The sequence below is a fragment of the Anser brachyrhynchus genome, assembly GCF_964034855.1.
Source record: "Anser brachyrhynchus genome assembly, chromosome: 5".
Lineage (NCBI taxonomy): Eukaryota > Metazoa > Chordata > Aves > Anseriformes > Anatidae > Anser > Anser brachyrhynchus.
The window spans coordinates 53,417,899-53,433,012 of NC_137699.1; the positions used below are offsets into that span (position 1 = coordinate 53,417,899).

At 45.8% G+C, this 15,114-nt stretch overlaps 1 protein-coding gene across 1 annotated transcript; it reads left to right on the forward strand.

Annotated features, from left to right (window-relative positions):
- Window positions 1-375: 375 nt before the first annotated feature.
- Window positions 376-15,055, forward strand: CYP46A1 (cytochrome P450 family 46 subfamily A member 1). Its single transcript, XM_080594413.1, has 15 exons — window positions 376-563; window positions 3,374-3,451; window positions 3,738-3,819; window positions 4,365-4,438; window positions 5,134-5,220; window positions 5,979-6,117; window positions 6,694-6,804; window positions 7,580-7,736; window positions 8,082-8,144; window positions 9,210-9,282; window positions 9,725-9,809; window positions 11,698-11,808; window positions 12,080-12,168; window positions 13,112-13,178; window positions 13,576-15,055. Exons 1-15 carry the CDS (start codon window positions 427-429, stop codon window positions 13,735-13,737), a joined length of 1,515 nt encoding a protein of 504 aa, XP_080450539.1. The 5' UTR covers window positions 376-426; the 3' UTR covers window positions 13,738-15,055.
- The last annotated feature ends 59 nt before the right edge of the window (window positions 15,056-15,114 follow it).

Here is a 15,114-nt window from a genome sequence, read left to right on the forward strand (position 1 = left end):
AGGCTGCTGGTGAGGTGGCGTGCCTGCCTGTCGGTGAGGGGCACGGCAGGCAGCTTGTGTCCTGCCCCTGGCCCTGCCAGGACGGCAGTGAGGGGGACCCCCGGGGGCAGGCGGCAGGGCTGGGGGGAGCTAGAAGCGGGCACGGTGTGCTGTTCGTTTCTGTTCATCCCCCCCAGAGCACCGACGGGTTCCCACACCCTTGCTGTAACCTCCTTTGGCGCTTTGCCCCCATTCCAACACCTGTGCCGAGCTGGGAGGAAGCGTTGGCACTATCACAGTCACACAACCGCACTAATTACACGATTTCCCCACGCACACCCGAGGCCAACCCCCCGGGCCAGGCCGCGGCCCTCAGCCCGCGTCCCCGCGGCTCGCCCCGCCCGCCCTCAGCCGGGCACCCAGCGCTGGGAGGCGCCGCCGCGGGCCATGGCGGCGCTGGGCGGGCTGGCGGCCGGGGCCCTGCTGCTGCTGCTGCTGCTGCTGCTGGCGGCCGGGCTCTACTGCTGCTACGTGAGGCACGTCCACGCCAAGTATGACCACATCCCCGGCGCCCCCCGCGAGAGGTAAGGGCTCAGGAGCCGGGTGGGCGCCCCTGTGTCGTCCCCGTGTTGTCCCTGCGTGTGTCCCCGCGGCCGGCCGGGGGTGGGAGCGAGGCGAGCAGGGAGAGTTCGGGGCCGGGCGGAGCTCGGGGCCGGCCTCACCCTTCTGGGTTCCCCTCAGCGGGTTCACGGCACGCAGGCGTCCCGTTAACCGCACCTCTGGGTGCAGCTGCCCTGACAGCGTGACACCGGGAGGCACCCCACCAGCGCTCTCGGACAGAAGCAGTCCCACGGGGACTTATCCCCAGGTTTCAGCCCACTTGTGTCATCGGGGTCAGATGTGATGATTAGGGCTGGGGTGGATCCTGTCCTACCTGAACCTGCTTGTCCTTAGGTGCGTTTTGAGGTGTGAAGTCACGCCCTAACCTAATGGCAGTTAAGTAGCCCTGTGGCAGCTTTTCTGACCCTTCTCCAGGATTTGAGGCGTGATCGTGGTGATCAGCCTCAGATCCTCCGCAGGAATGTTTCTAGTACTGATTCGCTATGTGCAGGCTTGTCTGCCCTGTGAGCCCACGGTACTTGACAGCTTTTCAAAAGTATAAATTGTCAGCGACTGTCCAAAACCCTCATTGCAGTACTTGTGGCACAAACACTTCCATTCCTAAATATCCAAGGTAAGAAAGATCAAATAGCTCCAGCTCTGGTAAGCAGTTTATAAAAGAAGGTGGCACAGGGTGCTGGTGTAACCTCCCCAGTACACAGGTGGTTATGAGATGATGGGGCCAGAGTCTCCTTGGAGGTGCACAGCACAGCACAAAGGACAATGTACACCAGTTCCCACACGGGAAATTCTGATTAGGTGTGAGGCAAAACAACCTCACCGTCCTGTGCTCAAACACTGCCACGAGTGGCTGGATGAGTCCCTGAGCAAAGTCACGCAGCTCTGGCCTTCAGCCGGGGACTGGACCGGTGGCCTCCAGAGGTCCTTGCCAACCCAAATGACTCCACGATCTCGGTTCTAAAATGGGATTATCCAAACGTAAACACTTCTCAGATGAGGCAGCAGAAAGGTTGGCTGGCACCCAGCTTGCTGCCCACCAGGACCGAACCCCGGTCTCTTGTTGGCAGAGCTGCTCCCAGCCACTCAGTCCACAGCCAGCGTCTTTTCACGGTGTTACTGTGTCCCATACGACTTTCCCTTCATTCTTGTCTCTTACCTTTAATAAAAGCTTAAGAAAGCCTTGTTTTAGGATGAAGTGCAGGAGGATCTTATCAAAACCTCAGACTTTGCCTCAGCTCTTATGGCTGCATGATGACAAGATTATGTTAACACCCTTGATTTCCTGGGCTGATTTGTTTTATCCGGACTAACACAGCACATCTCTAAATGAGGCCTGTGCACAACAGGCTGAAAACGTGAGTCATAGTGGCTTTGTGTCGTTTCTGCCGTGTGAATGGCTCCCCTTTGAAGACATAAGGTTGTCTCTTCAAAGGTTTGCTTCGTATTAGAGATCTAATAGTAAGAAATGGAAAAAAGAATTTCTTTGTAAGTGCATGTTTTCAGATGGTAATGTCACTTAATTATATATCCCAAACCAAGCCCTTACTTAGTTTTTTCATGGCGTGCAGTTAAGTGAGAGGAGTTGTGACTTCTCATTAGCGGATGAATGCTCTTGGCCTGTTGTAGCACCTAACTGAACTGGGTAGTGATGGGACAGAGGACAAAACATCCAGTTTGTCACAACTCCCCAGCCACACAAGGGAAGCCGTGAGTGGGACCTTGTTTCATACGCTGCAGATAGAGTGGTTCCCGGAGCTTTGGCTAACAAAGGACTTTGTCTTCTTTGGAACTTTTTGTCTTTTTGGAGTCCGGTTACAGCGGAGGAGTCAAGCAAAGGAAGGATTAAAAGTTTCTGTAGATGTTGGGTAACTTTGTGGAGAGCTTGTTATTTTAAGCACCTACCGGTTCCAACAGAAATAAAATAAGAGCCTGTTTTTCCCCTATAGCTTGTTTATACTGAAGAGGATGATAGCATGGCTCTCTGTGTCTCAAATGGAAAACAGATCTCTAGCATAGCTTGCTTGATTTGGAGAGGAGCTTGGCCAAATCTTCCTTCAGATGTGCACAAAGCCTGTGGGAATTCCCTGTTCACATCTGAAGGAAGAAATTGATCTCTGGCTTTTGAATACAGCTATTGTATGTGAAGAGTTAACCCTTTTTATTCAGTTCTGCGATTTCCATATGAATCAGTGAATCCTTCTAAGTTTTCCTTCAACATTTCATAGTCTCTCTCAGAAAAAAAAGCCGCCGTGGGTGTGCGGCCAGGCAGCATTTTGTCCTGCCTCTCTGCACCAATGCCCCTGGCTGTGCAGGGGCACCAAGTGACCAAGGTCCGCAGCTTATCTGGGTGGTGGCTGGGCACTGGCATCACTGTGTGTTATTTTTACCTTTCCTTACCAGGAGGAAAGCCACAAGCAACACATATTGCATCCGATGAGCAACAAGGATAAGGATGTATACTGAATAAATGGCACACGGACATGCAGGGTTATAAACAGAGCCACAGAAATGGAGTTGGGTTTACCCTGCTTATTTCCCTCGGCAAAGAATCTGGAGCGTGTTTGTTTCATTTAAAACTAGAACATCTACCCAGTGCTAGCGTCATTCCAAAATGTTGCTTGCATCATTAGACCGCAGCAAAACAACAGGGGCTTGGAGCTCACCCCACATCCTTCCACAGCCATCCCTCCCAAAATATCAGTCCTGAGCATTGCAATCCATACAAACCCCTGTTTTGGCATCCTCCTGATACTCTTAACTTCATTTTCTGCAGCTTTCTACTTGGACATCTGCCAATCGTTTGGAGAATGCTGGAGAAACAGGAGCTTATACACGATCTTTTCTTGCAGTGGTAAGTTGAGACACACCACTAAGCTAGGCTCGGCTAGCTTTTGTTATACAAATTGGGAAAACAAGGCACAGAGGCATTGAGTTACATATTTAGCATCCTTCAGAAGGTTGGTAGAATTACCAGGCAGAAAAGAAAGCATTGATCTTTCTCTTAGCAGCGTTATTCACTCAAGTCTGCAGTAATTCCAAGTCCATGCTCCTTTGGCCCCTTGAAGTTGTTAGGTTTGAGCTGTTAGGTGTTGGTGTTTTGTACCATAATTCTCTTCTTTTTCCTTTTCTTTCTGTAGGTCGGAGAAGTATGGACCTGTTATACGGTTTAATGCTTTTCACAGAGTCTCAGTAATGATTCTGAGTCCTGAAGGAGTGAAGGTACTGCAGAATAAAACAGAATTGACAGTGGGGATCAGCCCATCCCTCCAAAAAAGAGAGGTGGTGTCTGGTGGTTAGGGCAGCATGGTGCAGCAGCCTGTGCCTTCAGGGAGCGTGACTCTGGCTGGGTTACCAGGGCGAGGTGGCCTGCACCCTCGGCTGTCCAGATTTATTTTCTTACTTAATCAGTTGATTTACTTTGTTACTTCCCTTTAAACTGCAGATAGAGCAAGCATCCACCCTTTCTGAAAAGCAGACTATCTGCAAGAGCCTAATATCTCAAAAGAACAAGGCACAACGGGGCTGGATTTCTTCCTCTAAACCTTTGTAATAATCATAGAGTGAGATTCCAGGTCACTGGGCAAAAAGTGCTATAGGCATGCAAAACAAGTTACCAGTGTGGAAACTGGGGAATCAGAGCACACCAAATAATTCATGTAGTCTGTTGCTACAGGAGGAAAAGAGTGAATGTGTGAGTGGCTTTTTATGTTTTGTCTGGGAAACAGAGAGCACTCAGCATTCACTGACCTGGGATTTGATTTTAGGAGTTCTTGATGTCACCGCAGTACCCTAAGGATCGCCTGGTCTATGGTCGTATCTTCAACATGTTCGGTGTAAGGTAGGAAAAATCCATCTGAAGTCACTGTGATCTGAAAATGAGTGAAAGATTAATAAAGGCACAGGCACGACACTTGTTTTGAGTCAGACCATCTGTCTTAGCATTGACATTAATGACTAATTCCAGACATATTTAAGCAACAGGTATCTACTAAATGATGCTGAATGTGCGTGTGTCAAGTCGAATGTCTTCCTGATCAGGCAGGAGGTTATGTTGGATTTTTTACCTTGATCTTATGCTTTTTCCACTGTGGATGTTCAGTTAGTCTCAGAATAGGTTGCTGAAGACCATCATCAAACTTCTCACTTGGATTTTGGAGCACCAAATGCGCTGGAGTTTCCAGCTCCTAAGCAAAATGATAGGAAAGGGGAGTTTTCACTGTTATCTTGATGCTTCTGAAAACAGAATAATTCAGTTATTATGTTAATTATTTGCACAGTTGTTTTGGGGAACCTGTGTAATGAGCCAGCATCCCCTGTTGGACTCAGCAGTCCACGCATACCAGGCAAAACATAGCTGCAATTCGGGTGTTGTCCACAAGATGAAAAGATGGTGTACTCGCAGCAACAATGTACTCTCTGCACATGGGAAAAATACAAGAAAGTAGATGTGGAAGAGTTTCCTTTGTGACTTGACAGGCTTGGGCTGGCTCCCCTGCTGAAAACTGTTCCTTTCTTTGTTTTCCTAAATGCCAGATTTCTAGGGAATGGCTTGGTAACTGATCGCAACTACGAGCATTGGCACAAGCAGCGGAAGGTGATGGATCCAGCTTTCAGCCGCACGTAAGGCAAACATTTCTGGGATGATCTATCTGTTGTTTCTGCTGTATTTTCATGATTCTCACTGTTGTTAATCCATTTTTTGATGTTTAGAAAAAGAAAATCCAATTAGTGTCAAAATGCTATTTTACGTTGAGTGTAACACAGTAACACATCGTTCCCTTGACAAGTACAATGGGACCGGGTTTTTCCTGTGGGAGTGACACCCGTACAAACTCAGTGATGGCAGGAAGGTCCCAAGAATGTGCTGATGGCTGCTTTATCCCATGTGAAAACAGACCTCAGCTATTTGAAGTGGGCAAGCCTAATCATTCACCTGAGTGACTCCCTGTGGGAGACAGAGCTTGATTAATAAGCTGGGGTTTGGTCTGGTTTGCTTGCGAGTGCCTGTACAAAGTAGACGCATTGCATTCAGGGTCTGAAGATTTGTCCATCAGCCTCGACATGCCCAGGCCAAAGCCCTTTGCCACGGCAGCTGTTATTTACGTGGCAGGATAGAGCTGGGCTGCTACAAGAGGAATTTAGCTCATTTTATGTTTGTTTTTTTAAAGTACTAAGGCAAATTTGTTATAAATTTAAGCTTAAAACAATATAAATTAAAACAATAATATAATTAAATATAATAATATAATAAATATAATTAAAACAATATGAATTAAAATAAATTATTTATAATTTTCTATGGAAAACAAGAAGATAATTTTGCCTGAGCAAAGATGTCCTCCCCAGAGCCCGATCACTCATTTTTATTAATTGTTCAGCTACCTGATTGGCCTGATGGAAACTTTTAATGAAAAAGCAGAGGAGCTGATGGAGAAGCTAGAGGAAAAGGCAGATGGAAAGAAAGAGTTTAGCATGCTGACGATGATGAGCCGGGTGACTTTGGATGTCATTGCAAAGGTACCAGCTGTCTGCTTTCTTGCTTCCTTCGCAATTAGCAGGAAGGAATGGAAGTAGCGGGATCAGGAGCTGGAGCCAAGGAAACAGATCTCCACCCAGAAATGCCCGAAGAATTGAGGCAGTAGATGAGGCACTTCCATTCAGACTGCGACATAGGAAGGGGCAGTTAGGGAAGGGTTTATGTCATATAAGTGTGGCCAGCAGCATGCTGCACAGAGGGCCCTTTGCAAAAACCCTTACAGCCTCATGAGTCCCAGCCCTCCAGACAAAAGGGGCACTGCTATTTGTTCACGGATGCGTGTTGTGTTATTATACATCAGCATGAAGTCTGCCTGACACTGGCTCTTCCTTTCGTTATGTGAAACATGAATTGAAAGTAACATTAATTCCCCCAAATAAGGAGGAAGCCTAATGTAGCTATCACCCTTCCCTCCCAGGCTCCTGCAGGGCAGAACCTAGCCTGAGGCATTTTTCTGGTAAAAGACAGTCGGTGTGAGGCAATCCTGCTGTTTCATCCCAGCCCTGCTGAGCCAGGAGGATTAGGAAGTGGCTCCCTTTTTCTCCCCCTCTCCTCAGGTAGCCTTTGGCATGGAGTTGAACGCGCTGAGTGATGACCGGACACCGTTCCCACATGCTGTGACCATGATTATGAAGGGAATGACTGAGATGCGCATCCCCTTTGTGAAGGTCTGTGTGCTCCTCGCGTCAGTCCTCTCGCATGTCCAGCTGGAGCCTCTGCGTCCGTATGGGGCTGGGGTTGTGTGTGGTCCGTATGTGACAAGGAAAACATCAGCAGCAGTTCTTTTCCTCCAACATGCACTGAGATAAAATTAACTAGCACTTTAAAACACTTGCAAAATTAACATTATTATTTAATGCTTTGTGTCTGTCTTTCTGCCTTCTCCTCCCCCCTGCCTGTTTCCTCTTGTGTCCTTTTATACTTTCACGCCCATCGCTGCAAAAATTGGAAAGTCCTTGCCGTTTGTCCAAGAAGTACTTCAGCCTTTACTCAAGGTGGAAGAAATTTGAACTTTCTTACCATAAAAAAGTATTTTGGACTAATATTCATGTACTAAGAAATTATCGATGAAATCTAAAACAGTTAAGTTACACTCCACCGTCTCTCAAGAAAGCTGTAGTTCAGACTTTTAGAGCTCCTGTTTTCCCTTTTGGGTCCAAAGGTTGGGTTCTGTGCCACTTACTACAGTTTCTTTCCTTGGGGAGGTGAGGAGTTTTGCTCATGGTGCTTAACATGTCAGCTCTGACAAGGCAGGTCATCAGCATGCACAGATTGAAATATTTCTCTTTTTAGCCCAAACACTTCATTCTGGGGACATTCACTTTGTTCCATGGACAGCACGCGTATTGCTAAAATAGAAATGGGGTGCTCACTTGAAAAATAACACTGGTGGTGTTTTTACCAGCAAAAGAAATAAAATGACTAAATTAATTCTGTATTCAGTATATGCCAGGAAAACAGAAAATGATAAAGGAGGCCCGGGAGAGCCTGAGGCTGCTGCGGCGTGTGGGAAAGGAGTGCATTGACCAGAGGAGGGAAGCCATCCAGAGTGGGAAGGAAGACACGTTAGATATTCTTACGCAGATACTGAAAGGAGATGGTAGGAAACACATTGCTCTTTGAGTTAATTTGTCTGTGGTGTGCTTTTCCTGAGATTTGGGAAGACTTATTTTGGGAATCTGAACTTTAGGACTCAGTCCTCCTTTAATGACTTCGGAAACATGTTTTTTCACACTGAAGAGTCGTACTAGGACTTGTTTTGAAAATTCCTTGTTTCTTGATGTTGGATCAAGTACTGGTCACAGGTCCCCACCGAGTAGTCCTCTCAGCATTCCCTCCCAGTTCCACCTCAGAAAAAATGCTCAAAGCAGAGCAGAGTGCCCTGACTCTTCCAGCTGGGGTACAGGGTCATTTTCTAATCTCATTCATTTTTCTGTCGTGACAGCTCTGGAAGAAACTAGAGATGACGAAAACATTCTGGATAACTTTGTCACTTTCTTTGTTGCGGGTTAGTAGCTACTTTAATACTTGTATATGTAATGTGGGAAGCCGTACTCAGCCTTGGGCTGCCTATGGGAGCTTTGCTCACTCCTTCTGATGCTGCTGTGACCAGGAGTCACTTTGCTGGAAGACAGCGTCATTATACTGATGTAAGACCAGCTGAGCAAAGTCTGAAAAGAACTCTTCATTTTCTCATAGGCAAATTAAGTTTTATCCTTGTTCCGTTATACCAGCATAGCAAAGAAAGCCAGGGTGGTGGTGCAGGGAGTGGCTCTGCCTGCTGGGGTACAAGCAGGGGTCTTCACCTCACCTCAGCTCACCCACACAAGTGAACACCATTCTTGCCCTAAGGGCATTAATCATTGCCAGGTAGGAGAGGGCACTGCCAAGGCCATCAGGAGAAGCAGAGGACAAGGTGATACATGGGGTAAAGGGCACAGAAAGTTTGATCTGGCAAGTCAGTAGGATTTAGGTGACCTCCTGGGGTTGGGTCAAATACCGTTCTTTCGCAAAAAAGACATTTTTTAACAAATACATCTTTAAAGTCTGTTTTCTGTAGTGCTTTAAAACAGAACATATGCATATCCATAAAAAAAAATCCACATTAAAAACATCCACATAAAAAAATCCGCATAAAGCAAACATTTCAAAGAATAACTATTAGAAGCTCAGTTTTTCCTCAAAACCAGTATATCATTGCTTCTCAACAGGACTATGTGTCCAATAATATGACAAGGTAAATACTGAATCTCCCTGGCCTCTGCTGAGTGTTAGTGCTGACCCTTGCTGACAGGGAATTCATAACAAGTCACTGCCATATATAACAACTGCAGCCGTGAATTGAACAAGACAGCCTGTATCTTTACCAGCTATGTCTTGTTCTTGAAAGTTCTTGAAGGGCACTTATACAGAAATTACCTCCCTGTTAGTGTTTCAGTTAATTTCTAGCATACCTGAAATTTACTGTTTGGGGCATGACTTTTAAAGTCTCCTATTGACAATAACGCAAGTAGACCTTAATAGTATCATCTTATTTCATACTAAACTTTAAACTGATTTTTTGTGTTGTTAGGTCATGAAACCACTGCCAATCAGTTGTCGTTTACAGTAATGGCCCTGGCTCAGCATCCTGAAATAATGGAAAGGTACAGGCGCTCTCATTTGCAAAGCCAGCTCACTGTTAATTTCAAGGGGAAGTTAATTGTAAGGATTGTCAAAAAGCTAGGATCAATTCTTAATAAATTCTAGCCTTCCTTCCAAAAGAAACAACTTGGTAGTCTAATATACCTAACATTTAAAAGGAAGCTTGGGGATGAATTATTTCACTTCCATCTATGTGATTTTTTTTCAAAGCCTTTATATGAAGCTGGTCCCGAATGCTGCCTGGTTCGGTTGTGCTGTGTGCGCGTTACTGCTCCCTGATAACGAGGCACAAGTTCAGGCAGGCTGGCTGGGAATCAGTAGGCATTTTGCCTGAGGATGGAAGTCAAAATCCAACTCAGTGTCTGGAAAGTAGAAAATGTACTTTGTCAGCTTGCCTAGCAAAAAATGGGTGTCTGCAACTAACATTTTTTAATTTAACTGTAGAGTTCAGGCCGAAGTGGATGAAGTCCTTGGTGCCAAGAGAGACATCAACTATGAGGATCTTGGCAAACTGAAGTACTTATCACAGGTACTGTGGGGGTGAGGTAAGATACCAGTCAGAGCTGTTTGGTAGTGCTCCTGCCATGTCATGCGACTGCCAAGAGGAGCCCTACGCTTTTAAGATTTTAGGAGCAACACCAAGATGCTGACGGTATTTGTCCTCAGAGAGTAAGCAAGCAGGTAGAGAGCCATCTGCAGCAGCCCAGCCTTGTTGGGAAGGATGCTCCTAGGATTTCATTCTGAAATCCCACACGATTCCTTCACTGCTTGCTTTCATTATTACCAGCCAGGAAGCTAGAGCAGAGTTGCTTAATCCCTACCTGTTTAAGATGAAATTGTAGTCATATTTTAAGAAGAGTTTGCAACCTTGAGCCCAACCTTCGCATGAGTCCCACGCAGTTCCCAAACTCCCAGCTCTATTTTTGTTTGATTATTATTAAAGCATTTCCAACTATGATCTCACTGTAGTGCAATAAACGAAGCAGGATTTGAAGACAGCCAAAAATAATGGGTAGTTTTTGCAATTTCATTTTTTAATATTATTCAGTCGTTAAACCCCCTTCAGTCACTCAAAACAACAACAACAACAACAACAAAACGAGAGACTTTGGTCCTAAAAGAGGTCTTATCTGTAGAAAGTTAGTAATGAGCTGTAAAGCCAGGGCTTGGCTACTTGCCAGCATTCACATTGCATATCTTTTTTAACAAGATGGGGGAACATCAGTAACCCTCCAGAGGGGCTGAATCACAGTCCTGGCAACTACTCTCCCTACTTAAATTTTCCTGTTATTTTAGTGGTCTTCCACCATCACTCTTTTCTTAAACTGCCCTGTTGAGCTGGGTGCCGGTGTTTTACCATTTGCCATGTCCCATCCCCCAGATCACGGTGCTTTGATGGGGGATAAATTACTAAAGTCCATTTCTTGTGAGGAAAAGACATCCTTGTGTGCTTACAGAAACCAGCAGGTTGCTCCAGACTTCTCCAAACATCATCACAATTACACCACTCCAATTAGGACTAGGTATCTGAGCCTTTCAGTGTTAAGACAGATCACATGAGAGCTTCTCAAAGCAGAGAGTTTATTTAACAGAACAAGCTTGGATCTGCACAAGCAAAATCACAGTTGCCCTTGGTCAGAGAGCCAGTCTGTCCCTGGAGGATCAGAGACCATGGGACTCCTCTCTTGTCATTCAAGCAATTCTGAATCCTTTTGTCAACTCTTCTTTTTCATTAATTCACTCGTGCATACACACCGTTAATTGCATTTGCAATGCAATGCTAATGTGCACTGTTAATTAGGCTTCACTTTCATGAAATAAGCCATTCTTACAGCTCAGTGCCACCAAAAGAAATGGTCTCGTTCTACTTTTTTCTCACTGTTCCTTATTCATTTTTCTTTGCCAGGTTGGTTTTTTTGTCATTTTGGTGCTGTGACCTGGCGCAGTTCCCCGTGCACCATCAGCAGCACAAAGGCAGGAGCACAGTGCTGAGGGTGGGAAGGAGGTGGCAGCAGCCACCCGTGCTGGCGGCAGCAAGCTCTGAGCACGGCTCGTTGGGTGCATGAACTTCACTCTCAGATACTCCCTCTGAATTCCTTCCCAGTAGTTTTTCACTTAGTTGTTAACCCAGCTCTAGGTGTTAGATCTGTTCAATGCATGGCGTCTCTCGTGCTTTTCACTTCTTTTTTCTTCTATACTTTTTATACCAGTCATAAGAAAGAACAAGTCTGAAGCAAAGGAGCTGACTTTGTCATTTATTTTTCCCACAGGAGTCCAAGGGAGATAACCAGCATCTGTTCCACAAGTCAAAAGCTCCCATTTAGGCAGAGTGAAAGGCCGTGGGGAAGTAATTAATTTTATTTCTGCTTCCTACACTGTAGTAACTAACTGACCTTTTGTGCTTTTTGCTGATGCAGGTTCTGAAGGAATCGCTGCGGCTATACCCGCCTGTCCCAGGGACGGTACGCTGGACAGAGAAGGAAAATGTCATCGAAGGTGTCAGGATTCCTGCAAACACGACAGTAATTGTGAGTCCTGCAGCAACATCCCCCATCAGCAGCTTTAACCTGCTGCACTGGATCCACATGCAACATGTGTGCGTATCAGAGGCCAAAATACTCCCTGACTATTCCTTCTGGCCTCACTGAAATTGTGCCCAAAACAGAGGTATGAATCGGGAACCTGGGTCGGTTTTGCCTGAGGAGTGCACGCTCTGGGGATGTTTTTGCATCTGTGACGGCAAAGAGGCGTTCTCAGTAAGCTTCTGCTGACTAAAGCAAATAAACTCTTTCTTGGCAGTTCAGCACCTATATCATGGGGCGGATGGAAAGGTACTTTGAGGATCCACTCACTTTCAATCCAGAACGATTTAGCAAAGATGCACCAAAGTGAGTTATTTTACTTCCAGCTTACTACACATGTAACCAGGAACCGTTACAGGAAGAGATTTCAAGGGGAAGAAAGCAGAATAAAACTGTTTTCCCATTCCAAGTATGAGTAACACTCGTGTAAGTTGTGGAGCCAGGAGTTGGACTTGATGACTCTTGTGGGTCCCTTCCAACTCAAGATATTCTATGATTCTGTGATTCTCTGAACACTGAAGCCATATCCAAATTCAGATGGAAAACAACAGCGTGCAGCTTCTGTTCAGAAGTTCTTCAGACCACACAATACCTTACAAAAAAGACCAATGCTAATGCTATTTAATATTTACATTGAGGTCAAACCCTTGGCCAAAACCAGACCAGTATTTGCCCTAAGGCAATACCAGCATTTAACGTGTGACAGCCTTTACCCCAGGAAGCTTGAACTGTCTCCACATTAGAGACAGGACGAGGGGCCCAGGGGCAGATGTTGTTCTGCTGCGGGGGTGATATTTCAAAACAGTTGGTGCTGAGGCCCCTGCATCAAACTACTTTGTTGTTCAGGGGCTTTACTTCAGACGGGAGTTAGTCTGGTTTCCTGAACCACATGTCCTCTTGCTGATGTGGTTCAGACCTGCCCACAGGACCGATAGTCGTATGGATCGTTATGTCCCGTGATGGGCTGGAGCATTTGGAGTCTGCTTGAAAATCAGCTTACAAATAAGGTTTGCATGCATAAAAATATCTCTGTGAGCTGAGTCAACACAAAGTGGAGATGCTTAGGGAATTTTTTTTCAGAGGTGTACTGCTGCTCTGAATGAAAAAAATGTTAATTTGGAGATTGCCTTGACAAGTTAGCTAGGTGGGGTGACATTTTGACTATTTACTTGCTGTGGTGGTGAAGTATTTGCTTCTTTCTTTATGACAAAGCCATCAGAATGACAGTTTTGAATATTTTTCTCTGTAGGCCATATTACTCCTATTTTCCATTCTCGCTGGGACCCCGCTCCTGTATCGGGCAGGTGTTTGCACAGGTAAGCAGGCCTGCAGTGAGGTTTTGTTAGCAATCCCTGTACCAGTTCATAGTGTGCAGAGATGGGGCCTGTACTGACCCTGCGCAAGGCGGAGGCAGGGCATGTTTCTACCTTGCAGTCAGAAACGTGCTCTGAGTTCATCTTAGCATTGGTGCTCAAAATTGGCAGGTTAAAGTGGCTGGGCTGACACTCTGATTGCCAAAACCAGGCTAAAAACATAAACACAGAGAACATCTTTGTGCCTGTCAATTGTCATCAAATCCAGGAAGCCCCGGGATTTTAAGTTTTAAATCTCTGTGTTGACAAAGCAGTATGACATAGCACACTGAATTTAAGCAGCTGTAGTCAAAGCTGTATTTGCTGTCACTGATAATGAGTTTGCTTTTCTTCCTAACAGATGGAGGCGAAAGTGGTGATGGCAAAGTTGCTGCAGAGGTTTGAAGTCCAGCTGGTACCAGGGCAGAGTTTTAAACTCTTGGATTCTGGAACCCTTCGACCACTAGATGGAGTAATGTGTAAATTAAAGCCCAGGAGCCTTCCAAAAGGCTTCCAGGCGTGACCGTCAGGAAGGGAAGCATGAAATGGAAGTGGCTGAGTTTCTTCAGATTTCGTAGATTTTCAAAGTAATCGAAGGTTAGATTTTACAGGCCCCTTTAGAGGATTACCAGATTGGAAATTTTCCTAATTTTCTCATCACGTATGAAAGAAAACCGTAGGATTTTCTTTCACTCTGGATATATGTGAACATCTTCAGTCTGAAGCGTACCTGGAATTGCAAAGCCTGCTATGTTCCTGGGGGACTGTTTGGTTCTGTCCAGAATTTTAAACGGACATCTTTTCACTGGAGTATCCCTGAGAGCTCCGCACAAAGCTGGAGTCAAATCCCAGTGGATAGTTTCCACTAATTTTGCTTACAACACGACATGGTCTAAGTAAGCCCTTGTTAGGGGAATGTTATGTTTACACAATGAAATCAAAAACATAGTAGAGCACAAGATTTGGACTGAATTTAGGAAGAGAACTTTGGAGCTATTCTCTTGGTAAAACAGTTTTTCCATCCCTGCTCTAAGTGAGAAAAATGATTGAGAAGTGATCTGAAACAAAACTCAGAGATTGTGACCACTAATTGTCCCTGTTGCTTCTGCCTCATTTTTCTTCAGTCTCTTCTACTTCCAACGTTGGTCAGAGTGTAGGTTCACCACCCAGGCAGCACTGCTCTTTTGGGGAGGTCTTGTTGGGTTCATTTTAACCTGGATTGTTTTCCCCATCTGGTTCACTGTGAAGCTACACGAGTGCTTGGACCAGCCTAGAATGTACAGCAGAGTTGGAAGTGAGGGCCTAGAATCAAACGCTGCTTAAACTTGACCTTTCCTCGAAGAAATGCTTGTGCAACTTGAGCCAGAGGCAGGAGAACGTCCTGCAGCCCTTCCTGCAGCTGCTCCAAAATTGTTCGCTCTGTGCTGCCTTTCAGCTTGGCTCAGCTAGGGGAAAAATGATAATGTGAAAATCCCACCTTCCAGAAATACATGGATACCTAATAGGAGCTTGGGCTTAAGATCTACCACGAAATGAAGGGAATTCAGGACATTTGGTACTGGCAGTGTTACAGAGAACGCAGTATGTGCACTGACAAGTTACCGTGGTGGTTTCCACACCAGGAGGATAACTCTGCTCGTGCGCCATCCGATGCAGAGCAGCAGTGGGATAACAGGCCAGTAAGGTTGATGCTGCTTTTGAGAAGCGATGTTACACGGTGTACTAATACTACTGATACCCCAAGGTGACACCGCTTGCACTGCTAGGCCAGCTCTGTGATCCCTTTTGCTGCAGATTCGCTCCTGTACTCCTACACGTGAATAAAACCTGATTTGGAAACCCGAGGACTCTCCATCTGGAAGTGTGCTGCCGGGAGCGGACGCGGTGGGGAGCCAGCTGC